General features: G+C 44.4%; 5 protein-coding genes across 5 annotated transcripts; 2 read left to right on the top strand and 3 right to left on the bottom strand.

Moving 5' to 3' along the window:
* Positions 1 to 220: 220 nt before the first annotated feature.
* Positions 221 to 1,399, bottom strand: F4812DRAFT_438299 (uncharacterized protein). Its single transcript, XM_047934982.1, has 2 exons — positions 714 to 1,399; positions 221 to 655 (listed from the first exon to the last, which is right to left on the bottom strand). Exons 1-2 carry the CDS (start codon positions 910 to 912, stop codon positions 504 to 506), a joined length of 351 nt encoding a protein of 116 aa, XP_047787643.1. The 5' UTR covers positions 913 to 1,399; the 3' UTR covers positions 221 to 503.
* Positions 1,400 to 3,285: 1,886 nt separating this feature from the next.
* On the top strand, positions 3,286 to 4,705 carry F4812DRAFT_438297 (uncharacterized protein). Its single transcript, XM_047934981.1, has 4 exons — positions 3,286 to 3,966; positions 4,024 to 4,065; positions 4,119 to 4,192; positions 4,252 to 4,705. The coding sequence occupies exons 1-4, from the start codon at positions 3,725 to 3,727 to the stop codon at positions 4,500 to 4,502; spliced, it is 609 nt and encodes a 202-aa protein (XP_047787642.1). The 5' UTR covers positions 3,286 to 3,724; the 3' UTR covers positions 4,503 to 4,705.
* Positions 4,706 to 5,162: 457 nt separating this feature from the next.
* F4812DRAFT_438295 (TrkH-domain-containing protein) lies at positions 5,163 to 8,265 on the top strand. Its single transcript, XM_047934980.1, has 4 exons — positions 5,163 to 6,617; positions 6,789 to 7,043; positions 7,096 to 7,174; positions 7,343 to 8,265. Exons 1-4 carry the CDS (start codon positions 5,438 to 5,440, stop codon positions 7,974 to 7,976), a joined length of 2,148 nt encoding a protein of 715 aa, XP_047787641.1. The 5' UTR covers positions 5,163 to 5,437; the 3' UTR covers positions 7,977 to 8,265.
* A 90-nt stretch (positions 8,266 to 8,355) lies between these two features.
* F4812DRAFT_438291 (IMS-domain-containing protein) lies at positions 8,356 to 11,025 on the bottom strand. The gene is made up of 2 exons (XM_047934979.1): positions 9,938 to 11,025; positions 8,356 to 9,740 (listed from the first exon to the last, which is right to left on the bottom strand). Exons 1-2 carry the CDS (start codon positions 10,903 to 10,905, stop codon positions 8,846 to 8,848), a joined length of 1,863 nt encoding a protein of 620 aa, XP_047787640.1. The 5' UTR covers positions 10,906 to 11,025; the 3' UTR covers positions 8,356 to 8,845.
* A 121-nt stretch (positions 11,026 to 11,146) lies between these two features.
* F4812DRAFT_438290 (uncharacterized protein) lies at positions 11,147 to 12,969 on the bottom strand. Its single transcript, XM_047934978.1, has one exon. It carries the CDS (start codon positions 12,515 to 12,517, stop codon positions 11,288 to 11,290), a length of 1,230 nt encoding a protein of 409 aa, XP_047787639.1. The 5' UTR covers positions 12,518 to 12,969; the 3' UTR covers positions 11,147 to 11,287.
* Between the last annotated feature and the right edge of the window lie 4 nt (positions 12,970 to 12,973).

The following is a 12,973-nucleotide window of genomic DNA, read 5'->3' as shown; positions in this document are numbered from 1 at the left end:
GAAAAAATTGGCCGATCCCCAACTACGTTCTCCGTGGGGTGTCACCGTTAGGTCACCTCTCGTGTTAAGACATACGTACCTAACCTAATGTTCCTGCATATATGCAGTTACCTCACCTCATGGCAGAGGTGGTAGCGAATGAAATGCTCGCTGACTAGCCTTATAGGAGTCGCATTCATGATGAACCAATCGATAATGCTGCTATATGGCACATATGTACCCAAAATAAGGAAAAGAGATTGGTCGTGAGTGGAGACGATAAGATTAAATTCGACCACATGAATATTTAGTGATATGAAATGCCGCCAGTAACTATACACATCTAGTAGCCTTGAGGCGATCCTGTAGTCTTCCTTCTAGGTATACAGTTCCCAATAACAAGAAAAATTCATGGTATAACCTAGTGCCTGTCCCAAATTAAGAATCTTTCCCGCCCAAAATTCTATCCTAACCTCAAAATCCGATGCGCCTGACATAAATGATCAAAAACACGTTGACCCGATTTAACGAGAACCCGTGTGGGGGTGCGACTTCTCGCCGTGGCTCTCTTTATGCTGTCCGTAGCCCGGAGTTGGGGAATCGTGTTGATACCCAGAACTGTGGTGGTTAAATACAGTGACTTTAGAGCGGCGCACGATGTCAATTGTGAAGCCATCTTTGGTTATTGTTAGTTACAAATAGGGTGATAAGATGTACTTGTGGGCAACACGTACCGGCTTTGGGTGATCGGCTTTGTTCGTAAACGACAGGTGAGCTCTCAGAGGAGCTACTAGGGTAAGATGTTGAACCAACACCTAGGCTAGTGTGGGAAGACATGGTGTTGTATGAACTTGTAGATGACGAACGTGAGGAGTGGTCGTCAACAACGATGGTGTAAGGGGATTTCGAAGCGCCCTTGTTATATGATACCATTATTTGGTGGTGGCAGGTGTTTAAGTGAAATGATATGTGAAATTATAGAGATATATAAATTGCGACGAACTTATCTAAGTTGTTGAAGACGGAGATGGAATGGGAACAGAAACAAGGAGACATCTCGTCTTTAAATATTTGATATTGGCCTATTACAAGAGAGTACTTTACCTTTCGATACTTACAATAGAGATCTTATACAGAGAGAGTACTGCCACATGGCGACAGGAACAAGTTTAGCTTCAACACGTACAAGCCGGAGCAAGTATGAGCAGTGCCTCAAGCTGACCGAGATGGGGGCGTATCCAGCCATAATGAGCAGTGAAAGAGTCAAGATATAAATGTACACCGAAGGACGTGAGTCACCCTAAGCTTCAAGGCAGAAAAGGGGAGAAGAAAAGGGTGGTAGTGCCTGTGGCGGTTGAGGCAGCAATTAAGAAATTGAGCAATTGAGCGTTCCAGCTGGTCAGAAGAAGAAGAGAGTTACCTTAGCGTCTTAGGGGGGGTTCTTAAACCGTATATATACCAGCTCAATATTTCGAATCGTATATATACGGCTTATAATAATGAATGGCTCAAATTTATCAACGTATCCATATTTCCACGATTCATTAGTTGAATGGTATCCTTGCGGCTCCCCCGCTTAACGTTATAAATTTGTAAAACGTACAACTTTTAGAGCCATATACATACGGCTTAATTGAATTGAGCGGTATGTTTACCGCTCAAAAAGTCGAACGGCTCAAAATTCAAGAGGCTCAATCAAATAAGCCGTATGTATACAGCTTAATAGACTTACACGTTACAAGTCAATTAAATAGATTCAATTGACTAGATTAATTGATTAGATTCAATTGACTAGATTCAATTCAATCAATTCAGTATGTGTGGCCTTGCATGTGGTGGTAGGTGCGAAGCTGCTTATTAGATGCATATATACCCCAATAAGGGTGCCACACGTACGCGCGTAACGTAATATCTAACGTAAACCTTTCGTAGTCATTGGTCTATTTGAAAAGTGCCTGTAACTTGTAATATAATCTTATAACTTGTAAAAATAAAATAATATGTTAAAAAAAAGTATCGCATTATTTAATTAGTATGGTAATACCATATAATTAAAATAGTGCGGTACTTTTTTTATATATATTTATAAATTATTTAAAAAAGTTTAACGTTTAAAAATATAAATGCTATATTTTCCATTTATAATATAAAATGGTTTAATTTTTTAAATTATATATAAATAATATATATACGGTTTAAAAAACCCTTTTTAAAACGTTAAAATAATTATACGGTTTAAATGAATAAAAGCTTAAATAATTAATTGTAAATAAATATTTATTGTTTATATAATAATTAAAAAAAATATTTCGTATATAAAAACTTAAAAAAAATTTAATACGAAATATATTTAAAAATTAAATATTAAAAAATTTAATAGAAACTATATTATCATTACTTACTTAATGTTTAGCGATTTTTATTTTTTGTATTATTATTATTAATTTTATTTTTTTGCAAAGTGGCATGGTATCGTTGAAGCCCGAGTTGTAAAAGGTGAAAAACGATATTAGCTTACCTAGTATTAATTGGAAGGTAAAAAGATGAGTTACATTGGGGGTTAACGTTTTAGTGTTGTAAGTCACCACAAATATTTGATTACAAGCATTCAGGTAGTGTACAGTGACATAATCCTTAGGACTGGGAATACTAGGTAGACCTTGGAAGAACGCGGGGGGACTTGGGGTTGTGAGGCACAATCGATTAGGTACCAGGTACTAAGTACCAAAATAAATACAGTGCGGATTATACCGCTTACATCAGCCGTATCTGAGAGGATATGACCTAAATACACTTACTGCGTTGCTACTCAGGACAACTAAACGTTAAATTGAAAAGTCCACCTAAGGGGCGTAAGAAGGTGGCTATGGGCTATGTTACCTAGCTTGTTTGACCTTTTGTTAGGTGGATGGCTATCAGTTGCCTAGGTAGCCTGTTTTCTGAGAAAGCTATAAGTCCTTTTAGGCCTACAACATAGTCCTAGACTTACCCACCTAGGTATGTTAGGTACCCGTTAGTTAGTGCTTTGTTACATTAGTTCTATAATAGGTCTTTTGAGATAGTTGTCTGCTTCTTCATATAGGTACGTAATTTTATTTATGATATAGTTTGCCTATTAACACGCAAGCTTAAGGCCTTTACACTACGTAGACTCATTGGTTACATTACGTACAACTGTAGAAAGTTGATAAATGCGTATACGAAATACAGTGAGAGGAACATAGTTACCTACATCTATACCTAGCACTTAGGCAGGTTCAGCCTTGCCAGCTACTATCTTAGGTACCTAGTTGGCTGACAGACGACGCTTCAAAAACCTCACCGAAATGCACGAATGAAAGTGCAAGATTCTTATTGTGAGGCCGTTACGCGGTAGAATAATAGAACATTGTGGCAAATACTGACGTGCCTCAGTGCCGGCCTAACCTACATATGTAGGTCTCGCAGTGGGGGTGGCTTGCATTCAAGGTGGATTCCATTATTGTCCGGTCAATTAACAGGCATTATGCACATAAAAAGATACTCCCCAATCTTGATCTGACGCTGTGCCGCCCGCAAATTGATTAGAGCACAAAGCTGGTGATGATTTCACTATATTTGAGCACACATTCGGTTACATCTCGTTGATATTTCCTTTTCTATATGCCCTCGCGTTAGAATTTTTTTTTTTTTTTACACCCAAATCTATTTCAAATCTATTTCCAATCGTATCTCAATATAGGCAATTGCATTCCGAACCTACATCATGCGTTTCCTTCCGTTGTCCCTCGTAGCCTCCTTCGCTGCCGGAGCCTTGGCTTCGAGTTCTCCCGAATTGAAGATTGAAGTGACCCTCCCCGTCGAATGCGACCGAAAGACCGAGTCGGGGGACAATATCCAAGTACACTATAGGGGCACGCTTGCTTCCAACGGAAAGAAGTTCGATGCTAGCTACGATCGAGGCACTCCTTTTAGCTTTATGTTGGGGGGCCATCAAGTCATCCAGGGGTCCGTCGCCTTCGTTTCTCGCTTCTTACTGCTTACGGGGTCTTAACACGTGTACAGATGGGAAGAAGGACTCTTGGGAATGTGCATCGGCGAGAAAAGGTAAAGTGGTACCTTTCCCCTAGAATATCAAATGGAAGCTGACTGCTTGTTAGGACTTTAACTGTCCCTCCCGAGTATGGATATGGAAACCGGGGCGTTGGACCCATCCCCGCCGGATCTACCATTGGTATGTAACGAGCTGGAGCGCTGTGGACTGAAGATGATCTAATGCTTAACGACTACTAGTATTCGAAACGGAACTCATTGGCATCAAGGGCGTTCCTAAGCCTGAGTCCATCGTTACAAAGGCAACCAGCAGCGCAAGCTCTACTGCTAGTGAAGCTGTCAGTGAAGCCTCTAGCGAGGTCAGCGAAACTGCTGAGAAGGCAACGGCAAAGGTGGCGGAGAAGATTGCGAGCAAAGTCGAAGAGGCTGCTGAGGTCGTTGGAACCTTGCTCGTCGATACCGATGACGTTCAGGAGCACAATGAGCTATAAGTTGGTTCTATAAGTTACTCGGCCGAGTAATAGTAGTCCTTCGATATAAATATTTGTAGATAACCAACACTTGACAACCTATTAGGCGGATCAATATATGGTTAATGTCTAATGGCTGCGCCATTTATTTAAATGCGCTTTTAGATAGTTACTATCGTAAGTGCGCGGGTGATATAGCCTATTCTCTTAATATATGTGTATATGTGAAGCTTTCAAGGTACTCTATCCAACTGCCCGGTCCAAACGTGATTGGATAGGTCTAAGGTGCCCAACTTGTCATATGAAGAACCTACCTAAACCTAACCTAAGGTAGGTAAAAGGGGGTTGGAAAGTTTCGATACAATACAAAATACATACCTAGCAGGTAGGTAGCCTAAGGTAGGTACCTAGGTGGATAGAGGCGGGTACGACTAGGTACGACACACCGCAATTTAGATGTTTACCTCTAGATTAGGTAGAGATAAGTACTTAATATATACCTCCAGATGTATGTAAATTGATATTGTGAAAAATGTACCTCACATATATAGTTTTAAGTCTTTTATCTCGTAATGCACGAAAAGAAAGTTTGTTTTAGGTGGCCCTCCTGTCACAGGTTAGGAAAGTGGTATGTACCTACATAAAGTCATGTTTTCGTCAAAAGGACTGAAGTCATCGTTGCACGACTTTCTTCCTTTTCTTCATCCACGGAAAAGCAAAAGCAGGAGACAAAAAACTTCTCGGGTCAATTGAAGCAGAGGCTTATTGGAATCCGAAAAAATAACTGGAATAGAATTTTCAACATGTTGCTCAATTAAATAATTTTCATTTTTTTTCCGCTCCGCCAAGACCTCTTTAGCACTAAACCCGCTTCGTTTTACTTTGGTTTACCCGCTCTTCGTCTATCCGATCCCGTTATTTTTTACTTTTTTTTTCCTCCTTCGGAAAGCCATAGAATGAGCAGACTCCGAAAGCTCTTACCACCATTGAACTTTATCACCATACATTATGTATACTTTCTTATTGTGCCTCTAATATCATCTGTTGTGTTCTGGGGCTCGTCGAACCCCAGAGCCAGCATCAGCTATGTCGACAGCTTATTTCTGGTCACCTCTGCTATGACAGAGGCTGGCCTTAATACTGTCAATCTCAGTCAGATGACCACTTGGCAACAGGTGCTTCTTTGGTTGTTGATTATCATTGGTTCCTCCATTTGGGTGTCCATCTGGACTGTCTTAGTACGCAAGCATGCCTTCGAAGCCCGCTTCCAAGAGATCGTGCGCAAGGAGCGTAAACGTAGCCTTGAGCGGCGTAGCGCCAGTTTAACACTCCCCCCAATCACTCGCAGACTTAGGACCTTAGGTAGGAGCAGAACAGGGCAGGATGGTGGCGATGGTATCCCTTCTTGGGAGCAGCACCCAGCCATCAATCTGCCCGTCATATCTCGCCCGAGTGACAGGAGGCTAGTTTCCGCCATTGTTCCTCCACAGCAGGACTCAGATATCCGTGCTAGCGGCTCCTTTACCCATGCTCATAGCGTGGGTGTAGCGGCGGATGTCACACCAGCTTCCGGTATTACGGATGCCGAAGAGAGGGATACAGGGGCTTCGACTGCTACCGAGCACATCGTGTTCGCTGATGATCTTCGTTCAGGGGCCAGGTCGACATCTATCGCTCCTAGCGGTACTACCGCGCAAAGACACCTGTCAAGCACCGACACAGCTGTTAACCCTCGCAGCTATCTAAGAGGACATAAAGTCGGGCGCAATGGCCAGTTTCATGGTTTAACGAGTGAGGAACGCGAAGAGCTTGGTGGCACTGAGTACCGAGCTCTCAAACTCCTTTCTATCATCGTTCCGCTGTATTTTTTCCTGTGGCAATTCCTCGGCTGCATCTCACTCGGCGCATGGATAGCAAACAACCAACCGGGACCTGCCTTGGAGAATGCCATCTCGCCTTGGTGGAATGGTATATTCAATGGTGTATCTGCTTTTAATAACAGCGGCATGAGTGTGCTGGACGCAAATATGATTCCCTACGGAAGTTCATATTTTGTACTCATCATCATGGGACTAATGATTCTCGCTGGCAATACGGCGTATCCTGTCTTCCTACGATTCATTTTATGGGGCAGTTGTAAGTTCGACTTCCCATTCCATTTTTATCATGGCCCCTTTATATCCTCAAGATAATTCTTAGTCTTGGTAGGAATATGCGCACCAGTATATCTGAAAGTCACCTGTTCTAATGATATTCTTCTCCCTTTTGCGGCTCTAAATTGACGGCTACTGATCCAAAGTTTTCCAGTGAAGCTATTGAAGTGGGTGACCTACGAGAACGATTTGGTAGAATGGAAGGAAACGCTTGAGTATATCCTCAAATACCCTCGGCGTGTCTATACCAATCTCTTCCCGTCACGTCAGACATACTGGCTTGTTTTCATGCTCTTTGTACTCAACGGCACTGATTGGGTAGCATTTGAAGTGCTCAATCTCGGCAATTCGAGTCTTGAGCAAATTCCTCTTGGGTCTCGCATCATCGATGGACTCTTTCAAGCTCTCGGTGCGATTGGCTCATCTTATAAAGTGTTTCTTAGTACTGATCTCTATTACAGCTGTCCGCTCGGGAGGGTTTTACGTTGTATCCATCCCCACATTGTTTATCGGCCTCCAGGTACTCTATGTTATCATGATGTTCGTCAATACCCCAGAGCCATATTATAGCCCAAACAATGGTCTTATTCTGCTCCTCCTCTCCTTTCAACAATTCGGCGCTAGTGTGCACGGAGATTCCTTCTCTATCAAAGCAATCTAGATATCTTACATGAGATTGGAATGGTGCTAATTTTAATAATTCTTCAGGTATATCTCCGTGTATCCGGTTGTGATAACAATGAGGCATTCAAATGTCTACGAAGAACGGTCTCTAGGGATCTATGGGGAAGATGCTCTATATAGTGACTCTCTAACTCGTTCTATTTCGCGCGGTCAGTCGAGTAGTAAGTCTCAGTCTCTAAGTCGGATGATTCGCGCTGCGTTTGCGGAATGGTATGGAGTTGGGGCTGCGCCGGACCAACGAGAAGAGAGCCGTATTAGCTTCATCAGCCACCAGATCCGTGGACAACTCTCTCACGACTTGTGGTGGCTGGTCTTGGCTGTCTTGCTAATTATGATCATCGAAACCAAGCATTTTCTTGAAGACCCAGTCACCTATTCGGTCTTCAATGTTGTTTTCGAAGTGGTCTCCGCTTATGGATGCGTGGGTATCAGCATTGGATTTCCAAACGCTGCGTATAGCTTCAGTGGTGGACTCTACCCTGGAAGCAAGTTAGTCCTTTGCGCCGTCATGATAAGGGGTAGGCACCGCGGATTGCCTGTTGCTCTTGATCGCGCTGTCAGACTTCCCAGCGATGATATGCACATCGTCGAAGAGGAAGATCATATTCGTAGGTCCATGTCGGTGAGGCGACCAAGTCTTGACGACATGGACATATGATATGATGATGGCCGCCTATTAACATGGATAGGAGTTCACAGTATGTTACTCCAGTTTCTATGCTAATTGTTTTTCTGCAAACGATGCTATTGTAGCAAGGTGGATACTAGTTACATACCACAGTAGTTAGACACCGATGATTCCACCCCTATTTAGGCCAAACTAGTCGGATTGCTTTTCTAATGTGAGTTCCATAGCCTCTCAAATATGTCACATCTAGGAGCAATTATATGAAAAGAAATTGATGTCCCCTATGCCTGGACAATGAAATACCTAAAATCTTGACTCCAAATAACCTGGAAACCTTAGTTCGGCACTTCTATGTTCATGTGCACTAAGAATTAATCCATCTTCTTGCATGTCTTGAGTGCCATGTTGCATGGAAATCTTGACTAAATATGAATGGATGCGCCAGTGTTGGAATTATGTATCCCTTAACAACTCGCAGCTTCAGGGGTAACATCTCAGTGCTTTAAAGATATTTAAGCTATAAATCTACCTAGGTAGCCTTTATTAACTAGATTATTGGGGGCACCCCAGAGTGGGCATGTTGGGTGGTCATCAATTGAATTACAGCCACCGCCCCCTTTGTTCTGCCTCTCAGTTTGTGGTCTTTCATTACCGCCTCTATACGCCTAGCATATATTGACTAAAACCACAGCCATATAGTGGGCATCATACGTTTATGGTAGGATTATTATGAGAATAGAGAAGAAAATTTTTACAATAAGAGGTATTGTATAGCCATGGGAGGTAATACAATGGACAGGAAGGGGAAAGAAACTTAGCACTGCTGCTTCGTTTATGCATGTCGTTACCCAAGATATATACAAAATGTCGTTACAAGTTATAGACGTATCTCATGAATGTCAGCCAAAGAATAGCTTTGTCTGCCTCGGGTCAGCCGAATTCGAACTACGACCGCGTTTCTTCTCGGCACTGCCCTTCCGCCGCTTGGGCGGTGGCACATCAGCTGCAGGGCTGGGACTAGGCTTATACTCCCGCTGTACAGTATCACGGATTGCCTGTCTCGAGAGACACAGGTCTATATGCTCGTTGAAGAGGCGCTCGTCGGTAGCCTGGGGCCGGCTGCAGATGGGACAGTCCCACCACTTCTCTGGCTCTGGTTCGGGCGCTGCACGCTTAGGATTGGGGACGATCTCTTTGCCATGGTGCCGGTAAGTATCGTCTTTCTCTGACGTGGGGCGGTCGAGGCCGGGCCCAGGGCTATCGTCGTCCTGAGACTTGTCCTCCTGTAACTCCTGTAACTCCTGTGGAATCATGTTATCCGCCGGAGCAGCTTCGCTCGATTTCAAAAGTCGCAGCCCAAAAAAGCTACGAGTGTCAGGTTTTTTAGTGCTGATCAGATTCGTGCACCGAAGGCCCATTAATCGTAATTTCATACCCGGCACTTCTTGCTCCAACTTAGCCAAGATAGGCAACGAGTAATTGTATAAATCATCCGCGGCACAGATAGCTCGCGGGGTCACAACTTGCCTCGTCAAAACTTCATACGTATGAAGCTTTATCTTTAGGACGAGAGTACGGCCTTTACATTCGGCTCTTCGCATATCCTTTTCCAATTCGTCCGCCGTCTGCCGCAATTTCTCTCTCAGCTGTACCGGATCTGAAAGATCCCGAAACGTGCTCTCGGTGCCAACGCTCTTCCGTTCATACTCCTCCGCGGGCTGGATTTCGGTCCGGCCTAGCCCCAGATAGCACATGAGTAGAAATTCGTAAGTTTTTTCACCGAAAAGTTGACGCCTATAATGAGTTAGCATTTTATACGAGCAAATCTCTCAGTATTACCGTAGAATATACGGTGAATAAATTGAGTATATGAACGTACTAAGAATATTCGTGTTAGTCATACTTCAAAATAGGAGCGGACTGCACTAGAGTCCAAAAAAAAAAAAAAAAAAAAAAAAAAAAAAAAAAAAAAAAGAGTCTGTGCACGTACCAGAAGCTGACGATGAGGATATATATTGCCGCACGTCTTAATTCCTATCTCCTGCAACTCCCGTTCCAAAACCCGCCCGATTCCGTTTACCTTCCTCGTGGGGAGATCCCGCATGAAATTCATTATGGCATTACGATCGTTAGGCAAGACGTATTGTCCATTAGGCTTGTTCATATTAGAACAGATTTTGGCGAGTTTTGAATTCGCAGCAATTCCGGCAGAAACCGTGATCTTGGTCTTCTCATGAATCTCATCTCGCATTTGTTGAACAGTATCCTCGGGCGTCATGTTACGTTCGGCGCAGTATTCGGTAATGTTGAGGTAAGCCTCGTCGATACTAGCGCTTTCGAACCTCGGATCATACTGCGCCAAGACTTGTCTGACCTCCTGGGCTTTAGAGGTGTACTTATCGAAGTTGAGAGGCAGAAGGAGAAGATTAGGGCAGAGCTTCTTAGCAACGAAGCCAGCCATGCCGCTGCGACAGCCAAATTGGCGAGCGACATAGTTGCAAGTAGTCAGGACGCCACCACCAACGGCAAATGGGACATCCTTGAGCTCGGGGCGATCGAGCTGCTCGACGGCAGCGTAAAAGGCATCGCAATCGACGTGAACTATATACTGGGTCAAATCACGAGACACTTCGAGCTGGGTTATGAGTTGATCGGCAGCGCGCAGCTCGCGGGTCAGATCGAGTTTCTCAAGACGGCGCTTCTTCTCTAGAATCTGCTCGATCTTCTGAGTCAAGATCTTGTCCTTCTCCTCTTCGCGGTTGAAGAATTTGGAACCTTTAGAGGCATTATATATAATTTCCGAAACTTTGGATTGGTCGACAGAATCCTGGCCGGCTTTGGTGAGCGATGGCCCGAGAAGATGGTATTTGAGGGTATCGTGTTGGTGGTCATCTTGCTTGGACCCCTCTACCTCGGGCACTTTTTTCTCGGCTTTCGCTGTACCCGGTCTCTCAGCCATTCTGAAATCATGCTGTAGGTTCGAAGGGCGGTTGTTCTTATTATATTTGTAGCTGTGGAGCCATGGTTTGCGTCGCAGGGCTTTATAACGAGTATAACGAGTATAATGAATAAAAGAAAGATACGTATCACCTATTTGACTCGCGGCGCGTCACCCTTTTTACGCGCTGCCACGTGACGACTTATTACAGATACTTAGGTACCTAAGGTAAATAGAGGGCGGGTGGGAGCGGACACTGTGAGGGGTAATTTACTACGGTACCTCATTAGTATCTACAGCTAAAAACTCCACCACCTGTACTCAGCTCCTGGACACTTTGGACACTTATTAAGACATTACAACAGTACCTACCACAATGTTGTATCGTGATATCAAATCACCACTATTCGACTGAATCATGTTCCAAGTCCTCCACGCTCGTATGACACTCTGAGAATTCCTCTTCATCCTCCTCAACCTTCAACTCGTCTTCCATCCCCATCTCCGTCTTCCCTTCCAAGATCCTACCCACCGAATCCTCGAGTAACGCTCCAATGAACCCCCTATTCTTCTGATCGTTCTTCACCATGTTTCCAAGCACTTCTTTTTCTAGTCTATCCAACTCTTTTCGCCGTCGTTGGATATCCTCCAGCTCGGCTGTAGTAGAATTCACCAGCGCATTTTTATTTAGCTCCATCGCCTGGACCTTGTTGTCTAGCTCGTAGCATATCTCCTCAAGTTGACTTGCGTGCCTGTGGTCGCCAAGTGTAAATCCAAGCACTACCGCCGACTTGAGCAGAGTTTTAATAGCGCGAGCAGTCATCGGGACTCTATGAACAGCACTGTGTCTCAGCTTATCCGTCGCGAATAGCACCTCCTTCAGCGGCGTTGTCCCCAAGTTGAATGCTGTCTCTGGCATCTCGTCGGACATCTTAGCCAATAGCCGCGTCCATTTGGTCAGTTCTAGCGAGCTGGCGCAGTCCAATCCTGTATTCTCCAGGAGCGCCGGCATATGTTTTTTGGTGAATTCGAAGCAGCTTTCTTCTAGCATTCGTTGCGCCTCGCTTAGAATAATATGTTGTGCTTTATACGGGATATATGTCGGGTACAGGGAAGGTAAAGTCAAAGGCAAAGGCAGAGGCGCAGACACAGGCGGTTCCAGGTTTGCATGTTCAAGGCTAGGGGGTTCGGCCTCAGAATGCGCATTATCTCGTTCCGTTTCGTCAACCACCTCGCCGGGTTTCTCGGGGGCGTCTTCCTCAACTTGATTATTGCATTCGGCCTCCTCGTGTGCCTCGCTGGCAACTTCGTCAAGTACCTCTGCTGTTGACCTAGCAGCGTCGATTTCAGATGCTTCACGCTTAACCTCCTGTTCTGGTGGTGAATAGAATAGGTCAGGGAATTCCGCCTTCGCTTTGCGCTCCGACTTGAAAATGTTTTGTGTCAGGAGGTCGCGAAGAATCTCGACCACAGTTTCTATGCTCAACTCACTAGTAAGTGATCTCAATACCTGTGGCCATCTCTCGATTTCTTCGCGTACCTTTTTCGCTTTGCGTAGCTCCGCTTTCTGGCCTACGAAGATAGCTCGAGATGCGAGGTAGACGCGCCGCTTCTGCTCTATCTGGTTTGCCATAGTCTCTCTAGGATATGGGCCTCCAGGTTTCTACCAAATCTGAGCGTAATTGTTGCTGACATTTAAAAAAGACGCTTCAGCTCAGTCAGGCAGCGATGCGGCGTGGGGAGTTACACAACAATACCGTTTCTCTACTCCAATTTCGCCTATACTTACCTCATCCTCACAGCCAGCCTGTGTTTCTTAGGCCATGTGTTTTTGTTTTTTTTTTGCTTTTTTCGTATATTACGCGTTCATTGGCGAAAGACAGCTCAGCAGCGTAACCCCCAAGGACAACTGGTTGCATATACGTGCTACCCCACAACTCGATATACAATCCCTCAAGGCTCTCCTATGACTAGAAACCACATCATTTCATAACAAGTGCCATTTACTATCTTGTTTATATCTACCAATAGGAACCGATGACTGGGAAGTGACGGGCATCCCGTTCCAAGAGCCTCACAGTCCACGTAA

This window comes from Daldinia caldariorum, assembly GCF_022478825.1.
Source record: "Daldinia caldariorum strain CBS 122874 unplaced genomic scaffold F4812scaffold_15, whole genome shotgun sequence".
NCBI lineage: Eukaryota > Fungi > Ascomycota > Sordariomycetes > Xylariales > Hypoxylaceae > Daldinia > Daldinia caldariorum.
Note: the sequence above shows the minus strand (reverse complement) of the source record. Positions and strands in the feature narration are given on the sequence as shown.

Coding starts and splice junctions, on each gene's coding strand:
- F4812DRAFT_438290 (XM_047934978.1), bottom strand. CDS start 12,517: ATGGCAAACCAGATAGAGCAGAAGCGGCGCGTCTACCTCGCATCTCGA.
- F4812DRAFT_438297 (XM_047934981.1), top strand. CDS start 3,725: ATGCGTTTCCTTCCGTTGTCCCTCGTAGCCTCCTTCGCTGCCGGAGCC. Junction 4,066..4,118: donor ATGTGCATCGGCGAGAAAAG/GTAAAGTGGTAC, acceptor ACTGCTTGTTAG/GACTTTAACTGTCCCTCCCG. Junction 4,193..4,251: donor CCCCGCCGGATCTACCATTG/GTATGTAACGAG, acceptor AACGACTACTAG/TATTCGAAACGGAACTCATT.
- F4812DRAFT_438295 (XM_047934980.1), top strand. CDS start 5,438: ATGAGCAGACTCCGAAAGCTCTTACCACCATTGAACTTTATCACCATA. Junction 6,618..6,788: donor ATTCATTTTATGGGGCAGTT/GTAAGTTCGACT, acceptor AAAGTTTTCCAG/TGAAGCTATTGAAGTGGGTG. Junction 7,044..7,095: donor TGGACTCTTTCAAGCTCTCG/GTGCGATTGGCT, acceptor TCTCTATTACAG/CTGTCCGCTCGGGAGGGTTT.
- F4812DRAFT_438291 (XM_047934979.1), bottom strand. CDS start 10,905: ATGGCTGAGAGACCGGGTACAGCGAAAGCCGAGAAAAAAGTGCCCGAG. Junction 9,741..9,937: donor TATCCTCATCGTCAGCTTCT/GGTACGTGCACA, acceptor AACTCATTATAG/GCGTCAACTTTTCGGTGAAA.
- F4812DRAFT_438299 (XM_047934982.1), bottom strand. CDS start 912: ATGGTATCATATAACAAGGGCGCTTCGAAATCCCCTTACACCATCGTT. Junction 656..713: donor AAGCCGATCACCCAAAGCCG/GTACGTGTTGCC, acceptor CAATAACCAAAG/ATGGCTTCACAATTGACATC.